At 32.0% G+C, this 10,367-nt stretch overlaps 2 protein-coding genes across 2 annotated transcripts in view; both read right to left on the reverse strand.

The window, feature by feature from the left end:
• Window positions 1-2,708: 2,708 nt before the first annotated feature.
• LOC111365785 (defensin-like protein 4) lies at window positions 2,709-3,828 on the reverse strand. Its single transcript, XM_022986308.1, has 2 exons — window positions 3,735-3,828; window positions 2,709-3,215 (listed from the first exon to the last, which is right to left on the reverse strand). Exons 1-2 carry the CDS (start codon window positions 3,799-3,801, stop codon window positions 3,037-3,039), a joined length of 246 nt encoding a protein of 81 aa, XP_022842076.1. The 5' UTR covers window positions 3,802-3,828; the 3' UTR covers window positions 2,709-3,036.
• A 5,178-nt stretch (window positions 3,829-9,006) lies between these two features.
• The window catches only part of LOC111366078 (defensin D1-like), an 18,661-nt gene continuing 17,300 nt past the window's right edge, over window positions 9,007-10,367 (reverse strand). The window contains exon 2 of the mRNA XM_022986727.1: window positions 9,007-9,489. Coding sequence (XP_022842495.1) covers window positions 9,311-9,489 — 179 coding nt within the window. The 3' untranslated portion in view covers window positions 9,007-9,310. The remainder of the gene's footprint in view (window positions 9,490-10,367) is intronic.

Below are 10,367 nucleotides of genomic sequence, written 5' to 3' on the forward strand. Positions count from 1 at the left end.
GAACCTCCCAACATTCATTTTAATGATCGTTTCTCAAATGGCTAGTTACCCATCCAGATCCCAAGTGAACGTTTGGATCTCGTGTCCGGATTGACAGATTTTTTACTGTTTAATGGCTATATATACCCCACTTTCTACCACAATTATCACAACAATTTTTTAGGATTAAAGTGAAGCATTTATTGATCTTTTCTACCTTAATTTTGAATTCTTAAAAGATTAAATCATTTAATTTTTGAAAAACTTTTTGAATGATCAAAAATTTGTAAAAGTCATATATCTCAATTAAAGTTTTTCTTATACAACACTTGAGCTATATTCTTTGTAAAAATCATATATCTCAATTATTGAAGTGTTGTACCTATTTCTCTCTTGATTCTTAATTAAGTTCATATCATTAATTAAGAGAGAAACTTTTAACTGTAATTTCATTGTTGTTTTTGGATTGTGGGTCAGTTGAGGTCCCGAAAAGCTCAAAGGTGTAAAAGGATTGGTGCTCCTTGGTTTTAAGTCACCAAAAGCGTTATAAAGATTGGATTACACCATAAGTTAATCACATTTAATGGAAAAGGCATTGTTTGTAACGGGAGATGTAGATCATTGATTGGATCGAACCTCCATAACATATCTTTTGCATCTTCTTCCCATTTTCTTTTGTTATTTTCAAATTATCTTGCTTGCTCATTATCTAACTTGTAAATTGATTAAATTAGCATTTATTTTCGAAAAAGGTTTAAATAACTAATTCACCACCCTCTTGGTTAGTCATTCTTGGGCTTTCAAAATTGTCGCAGATTTAGAAACGTTGAAGGTTAAGTACGATAAAGAAGATCTTCTCTTGATCTTGTTATGTTCGTTGCCTGATTCTTACGAGTCGTTCAAGACACCATTTTGTATAGTCGGGATACTTTGACTATAAACGACATCTAATATGCTTTGCTCTCAAAAGAGAAGTTGAAGCATTTGGTTAGAGCTACATTGAGGGATGAGGAAGCTCTTATATCTCATGGTGGGCGATGGAGGGGCAAATCGAAGAATAACAGCAATTTGTTTTGCTTCTACTACAGATGTAAGGAACATATTCGGAAAGATTGTGATATGTTGCAAGTTAAAGGTGATTTAGATATAAATCGTGAAGTGCAACCTTTGACTTCAGATGAAACAAATACAATTGAGGATTTTTTAGATGGCGAAGATGTGATGTTGACCGTGATATCTGACATGGAATCTAAGCCTAACGTGGAATGGATTATTGATTCGGCATGTTCACATCATATGTGTTCCAATTGAAATTTCTTTAAGACATATGAGGCTGTCAAACAAGATGAAGTTGTGATGGGAAACAACCAGTTTTACTGTGTTGATGGAATCGATCGCGTCAGATTATGATAACAGGATGGGACAGTCAAAACAATTGATCAGGTTCGACATATTCCAGGCCTGAAAAGGAATCTCATCTCACTTAGTACTCTAGATGCAAAAGGGTATAAATTCTCTGGAGGTGGAGTTTTGAAGGTCCGAAGAGGTGTCCGGGATGTACTTGAGGGACGAACGAAGTCTCAATTGTACCTCTTGCAGAGAAGCGCAGAATCAGTTAAGAGACATCGTGACAAGTTCAATATAGTGGTAGATATTCAATTTGGTACAATATCTCTTGTGATGGGCTCTGGATCGGTTCAGAACATTGCTTAGGGGAGCATTGGAGATTCCGCTTAGCCAACAATTTCAGCAGATACCCTGTGTTCATTTGCTAAGGTTTGACTCATGGAGCGTAGGTGCCATGATGTTAATAATATTTGGGATGCTTTTGGGAACGTTGAAGGCGATAATTCTAGCAATGGGCCTTCTGATCCAGCATATAGTATGGTTTCTGCTACAAAGTGTGTTTCGACCTTGTTCGGTCAACAGTAATTCCTCGGTGAAATTTTGGGAACCTAGGATTTGGGTTCAAATATCGCTTGTGGATGCCTTGCAGAGGATTATGGTTTGGTTTGAAGAGTTTTAGTTACTGCGTTGAGGAGATTGGTTATTTTGATGCAGACGAATTTGAAATCTTGGAGTTTCATTCGTTGCATCAGAATTTAGGACAAGGTGGAGATTGTTGGGTTTGTGACCAAATTAGGGTGGATTTTTTCTTTAGAAATAAATTGTTTCCTTATTTTCATATGGGAAATTTAGTTTCTTTATATTTCACGTGATTTTTATGAAAATATATTATTTTCTTACTTCACATTATTTCGACCTTTTCTTCTCTTTCAATTTTGTTCAAACAAAAATTGTTGAGTTCTTATATTTCTCTCCATAGTGTCGATTAATAAAATTTCGTACTTCTGCGATTAACTCTCTTTGTTAATTTCTTCACTTTTAAATCTTGTTTTTGGTTGCGATCTTTATTACTTCATATCGCGTCATGAATCTCATTTATTACAATCTCTCTGGGTCCAATAGTACTTTCATATTATCTTTATTGATTCACAACCTTTCAAATCAATACATATTTAAGTTGGATAATGTTTTAAACTATAGCATCTAAAATCTTAAGTTGTTAACTTCAAGTAGTCCATCTCATGTGAACACCTATTCATTTTTATCAAAGGCGACTAATACATGCACATTCTTCCTAGATGGATGACAAGGAGAATTTTACTCTGAATATTTACTTATACTAATACCAGTTCAAACCACCTCATATAAAATTTTATTCTCAATGAGTAAACAAATTTATTTATTTAAATCCTGTCTTTAACACATCCGACCACTTTATATTTTGAACAAGAAACAGACTATAAGAAACTTAACAATCTTCATTGTTTAGGTAATACAAACACCACAAAGTAACACAAACTGATGGACACAACTGACACCACTTGCTGCAAGAGCTTACACAGGCAACTGCTATTTTTTAAAACGAAAGCACTCGAGGATTACTGGAAACATAAACACAGTACAATCTTGCAGACAGGTACAAGACTTGACCTCCAACAAGTACATGGAACCATGTAGTAACAGACGACGTGATTATATAAGGTTCATTGATTAGCAATGACGGTAGTAACAGTAGCAACCATAATGCTTACTATGGCGATTTTTTAGACAAGCACCGTGGTAAGCTCCCTCATGGTGAATACAGTAACTGCTGCATTTATGAGGAGCACACAACCCACGCCATCCTTTGCTAAGTTTTGTGCAAGGTTTTGCTTCCCCCGTTTGCATCTCTGCACAAAAGTTGGATCGGGAAAGATAAATAGTATCAGTTATTTGATAAATTTACGTCTATATTTTCCTTTACTATTAAGAACACTTCTTTTACTAAATTGTATATATTCTGTAAGTTTCTTTTCATATTAAGAAAAACGAAAAACAAGCCAAAATTCACTTGATACCACACATATATTGGATATTTATTTATTTATTTTGGTGAGAAAATGTCAAAAAAACTATTATGCGACGTGCACCATCTTGGGGTGAGAGATGGAAAAAGGGTTCGTTAAACTGTCGGGTTATTTTCTCATGATAATCATATGCATGGTGCATGGAAAAATAATGAATAAGGTGATGATATATCTTGTTACATTCAACTAGACAGAATTAGACTTGATTAAACGTGAAAAAAATAGAGTACTTCTTTCAACAAATCTTGTTCAGTCCTATGTACTGAACATGACAATGTTTTCCACAATGAAACCAGTAAATGGAAAATTAACCATCCGCTCATGGAGTGCAAAACTACCTACCGTAGGCTGCAAAAATGAGGAAGCAGAAGAAGAGAGCAAGAAAAGTAGTCTTGTTGAGTTTGGCCATCTCTATGTACTCTTAATTTCAAGTGTTTGTGATAATATAGGAGTAAGAAGATGTATTTATAGATAAACGAAGCAACTGCACAATTCAACATATTTTTTTAATCAAATTTGAATAATGAGTGATGACTGAATCAATCAAGACTGATATTTATGACTGCTTTGTAATAATGTCTTTGAATGAGTTTGTGTACAAAAAATTAAAAAATAAAAATAATAATAATAATAATAATAATAAATAAATAAATAAATGATAATATTATGATTCATGTTTTTTAACACGTTATCTCAGCTTGAAAATGATTCAATTAATTATGTATAGATCAATGATAAGGATAAAACTACTTGTAGCTGGTTGACAATCTAAAGTCTTCACCAAACCTGCAGTTTAAAATATCGATTAAATCAAACGAAATTCTATGCTCATGCCAAAATGGTCGAGTACCTCGTTTTTGGATATGGTTCAATCAGCCAAAAATGCGGTGTCAATTATAAGAGAAAATATTTATGCTCGCTATAAGCCCATCATAATAATTTGTTCATATAATTTATTTTATTTACTTCAATGTAAATTGATTTTTGAAATAGATGTGAAAAAATTCTTTCAGATACTTCCTTTTACTATAATAATTCATAAATTATAATTCAATTTCTATTGTTGTTAAATATGTTTATATACACGAAGAATCGTGTCGTAGAAGGAAGAATGCAATGCATAAAATTAGTATAAATGTGAAATCAGCAAGATATATTGGCAATAGATTCATATATATAATAACATGAAGAGGGGACATTAGACTTTTTGATCTTTTAATCCTTGTTTGAATCAATGCCCATATACTTAAAAAAACATGTCAATTTTAAGTTGCCTTCTCATTATAAAGGACAGGATGAAAGCAATCTTTTATTTTTTTTATTTTTTAAATTTGTTAGGATAATTGAAGAGAAAATGATACGATAAACGTACAAGTGAGTACTATGAACAAGTCATGAAAGTGATCGTACATGGAATAACATATAATAATGTTGACCGTGAAAGTACCAAATTAAAAGTTTGAATAGATCATAGTTTCCCACTATGAATTCTTGGACTTCCTCAAACCATGTTGATGATCATATTGATTTGTATATTCATTTTGCATAAAGAATTACAAGAAATTTAATAAATACAAATGTTGTATATAATATTGAATCAAGTAGAAGACGAGGTTATTTGACATTGGGTATTCAAAGTTTTCAACGGATGTCCAAACGATATTTGATTTAAAAACATATAACCACTATAAAGGCAATCTTTTCATATTTTAAGATTCTTCACCAAGGCTTAACTTAGTATTACAAAACAAAAAACAAAAAAAACAAAAAAGGGAAGAAGAAGAGAAGAAAAGAAAAGAAACTGAACATAACAATTCGGTCCATTTAAAAGTTTAAATGAGGTGGAGTGGCCAATAAAAAGAGAAAACGAGTGCGCGATAATGACATCCTATTCAAAGATGTATGTGATCAACTTACTTATGAAAAATTAGTTGGAAGAACATATTGTATACTTTGAGGGAAACCTAAGCGAATATTTTGGATTTGCATAAAGAAAAAATCATTAAATTTTGTCTCTATGGACTAATGAGAAAATTAATGGGCTCGGCATGTACATGAAACCTAATGTTCTCTCTAGCCGTAACGAAAGAAGTTAATCGATCAAAGTATACTTTTTGCATGTTATGCGTCCTTGACAATCACACAATATTACAGGATCAAATTTGAAGAACATAAAAGATGAAGGACCAAAGTTATGAGTTTGGGAAGATGGAGGATCAATCTCAAAGCAATTGGAAGTGATAGATCCTAACTTGAACAATTTAAAGATGGAAGGACGAAATGTGAACCTAAGGGGGCTACTTTGCTTTGGTTTTCCCACGCGAAATTGTTCTGAAGGTCGCTTTTTCAGTTTTCATGGGTGCGAAACACTACTCTTTGATGTTTTTTATGCTAGTGAAAAATCTCGAGACATTGTACAATGATCCGAACACTTTGTCAAGCTTTTTCACTCTTTCTATGCCTCTTCCTTGCACTGATTTCTTCGCTAAGGTAACTTATTTCTTCTACTGAGCCAGAGATAGTTTTTATTTGTGAACATGCCCTTTCATCTTCCTATTGCATGGAGCACACCAACTTGATTGTTTCGAGCCTCTTTTCATCTCTACTTTTCTCAAACTCCATCCAAGCTTGGGGCAGTCAACTAAGGTACAAATACACACTATAATAACTAGCAATTATGTAACAAATGGGTGCAAGGTATGTTTACTATGAACTTTAAGCCCCAATCTAATGGAGATTGAAATCATATTTTTAGTAGATTTTGGTAAAAATTCATAAAATATGTGGTTGAGAAGCTATGGATTTTATGAAATATGTAGTTAGAATTAATTGTTGACTTTAATTTGGATAAAAATCTAAATTTTAATTTCCTTAAAACATGTATTTTATAAACATGAAAGATAAAAGCAATGGATCTCATTATGGTACCCAGAAAAAATAAAAAATAAATAAAAATCCTTTATTGCAGCAATTCAATTATTTTGGGTACATATTAACATTATTAGACCGTGTCTTTGAATTTTCCATTGGAGAAGCACAAAATCCATTTCTATTAACAAGCACAACCGAAAATATTTCAACGAACAAGAATTGTTATTTTAAGGTAGTTGAAAGTTACCTACAAAAAAATTGTACTTAATTTACCAACGGGTTTCACTACAACTAGGTGTACATAGTGTCCAATACCCATCAATGATGAAATGCCATTTGGACATTATGTACATCAGTGTATAAATCCTAATGTACATATAGAATAATTCTTTACCGATAGTATATTTTCATCACAAGCCTATTCATGAATCATGCTACCAATTTCAGTGTGTGTAGTCAATCCACAAATCAATCATACATCACCTACGACAGAATATCCATATGTAAAGCCAAGTAATGTCAACCAAGCATTACCTACGGGAAAATTTATGGATGTCTCCGTCTATCTTCAATAATCATTCCGTTGGTGATGACCATAACTCGTGGAGACTTTTTCACCTGTGGATAATTCATAGGCGAAGAGTTCTCCATTTTACGAAAAATGAAAAATTATTGAAATATCATTAAAAACATTCTAATAGCTCAAATATCAAATAATAGTTGTCAAATAGAGGCTAAATGTGTTTATGATGCTTTATTTGCCTCAGTTTCATAACCATGGCTAATCAAAATCAAGTTTTTATGATGGTTCCAGCTATGTCCAAATATATATATGGGTGTCCAATGATGGTATTACGACCTATAATTATGCATTTTAAATAGATATCATACATTTTGGGGGTGATATTGTTGGCTTTTGATACCTAATAAATTCGGATGATGATTTAAAACGGTATTGGATAATTATATGGATATTATAGCACTTGGCTCGACCTGGAAACAACCAGTACAATTTGAGGATGGCCCAAATTGTGTATTAGTATTTAGCTTTGGTTAGGTGGTGATGTTGGTTAAACAAAACCCAAGCATTGAGGTTTTCATCACAAATAAATAATATTTTCATTCTATTGTATGTTTGTCAAATCCAACTTGCAACCTTGTACTTTCATATTATCTTTCTCAATTCACAACCTTTCAAATCAATACACATTTAAGTTGGGTGATGCTAAACCACGTCCTCTAAAATCTTAAGTTGTTATAGTCTTTACACTTTCCATCTCATGTGAACACCCATTCATTTTTATCAAAAGGCGGTTAATACATGCAAAATCTTCATAGATGGATGACAACAAGAATTTTACTCTGCACATTTACTTACTCTAATGCCACATCAAACCATCTCGTATAAAATATTATACTCATCTCTAACTCATCGGACCACTTTATACCTTGATGAAGAAAGAAACTACAAGAAACTTAACCATCATTATTAAGGTAATACAAATACAACAAAGTAACCCGAACTGATGGACACAACTGACGCCACTTTAGATAATATAGTTTTCAACTTTAATCAAATATATAAATTACTATTTTTTTTATTTTTATTTTTACAATTTAAACTTGATAATAAATACATAAAGTTTCATGAGTGAAAGTAAAATTCGCTAAATGTATTTGATTTATTAAATTTATAGAAAATTGAATTTCATAACAATATCGCTATAAATCACATGCAACGAACGTGTGGTGTACTAGTATATATATAGTAAAAGAGTAAATATATGAGAAAAGAAAATTTCATATCTGTACTTTTAAAATGATAAGGTAATGAAATATCACGTAATTATCACCTGAACTCTTGATGATCATGAGCCTAGATACATGGAACTATTCAAAGTCAATCCTTCTCTTCTCCATGTCTCTATTATGATCGAGATCTAAATCTTTATGACGAAAGAAACAAATGTTTTTCTAACATGATCTTTTGACTTCATCTTCAAAAAATTTCTTCTTTCTGAGTCTGTAGTAAATATTGCAAAATAATGTAGAATTAACTTAGCGAATGACAACTGTTGTTACTATTTTATTATGAGGATGTTTGGTGAAAATTAAAATCAGGTTTTTTAGTAGATTGTGACAGAAATTTTTGAAATGTGTGGTTGAAAAGTTGTGGAATCCATAAATGATATGGTTAATATATATTTGACTTTAATCTAGACTGAAATCAAATTTTAATCAAAACCAAACGTGGGCTATATTTGTTAAGGGATAAATTCAACATCAGTTAAGTACTGAAATATAGAGTAACATATAAGGTATTGGACTACTCTTAGTAAAATTGATCTTTTAACATAAAACCCTAAATCTTTACACTACAATGGTATAATGGCATATAATTATGCATTATAAATAGAAAATGATGTTTTTCAAGTCCAACTTGCAACCGTCTATTGAATGTTTTTCAAATCCAACTTGCAACCTTGTACTTTCATATTATCTTTCTCAATTCACAACCTTTCAAATCAATACACATTTAAGTTGGGTGATGCTAAACCACATCATCTAAAATCTTAAGTTGTTAATAGTCTTTACACTTTCCATCTCACATGAACACCCATTCATTTTTATCAAAAGGCGGCTAATACATGCACAATCTTCATAGATGGAGGACAACGAGAATTTTACATTTACTTACTCTAATGCCTCATCAAACCATCTCATATAAAATATTATGCTCATCTTTAACAAATCGGACCAGTTTATACTTTTATCAAGAAACAGACTACAAGAAACTTTACAATCTTCATTATTAAGGTAATACAAATACAACAAAGTAACAGAAACTGATGGACACAACTGACACCACTTGCTGCAAGAGCTCGCACAGGCAGCATTTATTTTTTTAAAAGGAAAGCACTCGAGGATTGCAATATTAATGGAAACATAAACACAGTACAAACTTGCAGACAGGCACAAGGTGTGACCTCCAACAAGTACATGGAACTATGTAGTAACGGATGACGTTACTATATAAGGTTCATTGATTAGCAATGACGGTAGTAGCAGTAGCAACCATAATGCTTATTATGGTGATTTTTTAGACAAGCACCATGGTAAGCTCCCTCGTGGTGAATACAGTAACTGCTGCATTTTTTAGGAGCACACAACCCACGCCATCCTTTGCTGAGTTTTGTGCAAGGTTTTGCCTCCCCTGTTTGCATCTCTGCATAAAAATTGGATCAGGAAAGATAAATAGTATCTTCGATATATTTTACTTTACTTTTAAGAACACTTCTTTTATGGTAGGCATTAATCTTACTCAATTGTATATATTCTGTAAGTTTCTTATCATATTAAGAAAAATGAAAAACAAGCCAAAATTCACTTGAAACAACACATATATAGGAATATTTTTTTGGTGAGAAAATGTCAAAAAAACTATGATGCGACGTGCACTATCTTGGGGTGAGAGATAGAAAAAGGGTTCGTTAAACTGTCTCGGGTTATTTTCTCATGATAATCATATGCATGGTGCATGGAAAAATAATGAATAAGGTGATGACATATCTTGTTACATTCAACTAGATAGAATTAGACTTGATTAAACGTGAAAAAAATAGAGTAGTTCTTTCAACAAATCTTGTTCAGTCCTATGCTCTGAACATGACAATGTTTTCCACAATGAAACTAGTAATGAAAAATTAACTATCCGCTCATGGAGTGCAAAACTACCTACCGTAGGCTGCAAAAATGAGAAAGCAGAAGAAGAGAGCAAGAACAGTAGTCTTGTTGAGTTTAACCATCTCTTTTGTACTCTTAATTTCAAATGTTTGTGTTAATATACAAGTGAGAAGAGGTATTTATAGATAAACGAAGCAACTACCCAATTTAACATATTTTATTTTAATCAAATGTGAATAATAAGTGATGACTGAATCAATCAAGACTGAGTATTTATGATTGCTTTATAATAATGTCTTTGAATGAGTTTGTGTTAATAAAAAAAATGAAAAGAACAACTTGATAATACTGTGATTCATTTTTATTATTTTACACAATATCTCAGCTTGAAAATGATTCAATTAATTAAATATAAATCAA

Source organism: Olea europaea, chromosome 17, assembly GCF_002742605.1.
Source record: "Olea europaea var. sylvestris chromosome 17, O_europaea_v1, whole genome shotgun sequence".
Taxonomy (NCBI): Eukaryota; Viridiplantae; Streptophyta; class Magnoliopsida; order Lamiales; family Oleaceae; genus Olea; species Olea europaea.

Coding starts and splice junctions, on each gene's coding strand:
- LOC111365785 (XM_022986308.1), bottom strand. CDS start 3,801: ATGGCCAAACTCAACAAGACTACTTTTCTTGCTCTCTTCTTCTGCTTC. Junction 3,216..3,734: donor CCTCATTTTTGCAGCCTACG/GTAGGTAGTTTT, acceptor ACTTTTGTGCAG/AGATGCAAACGGGGGAAGCA.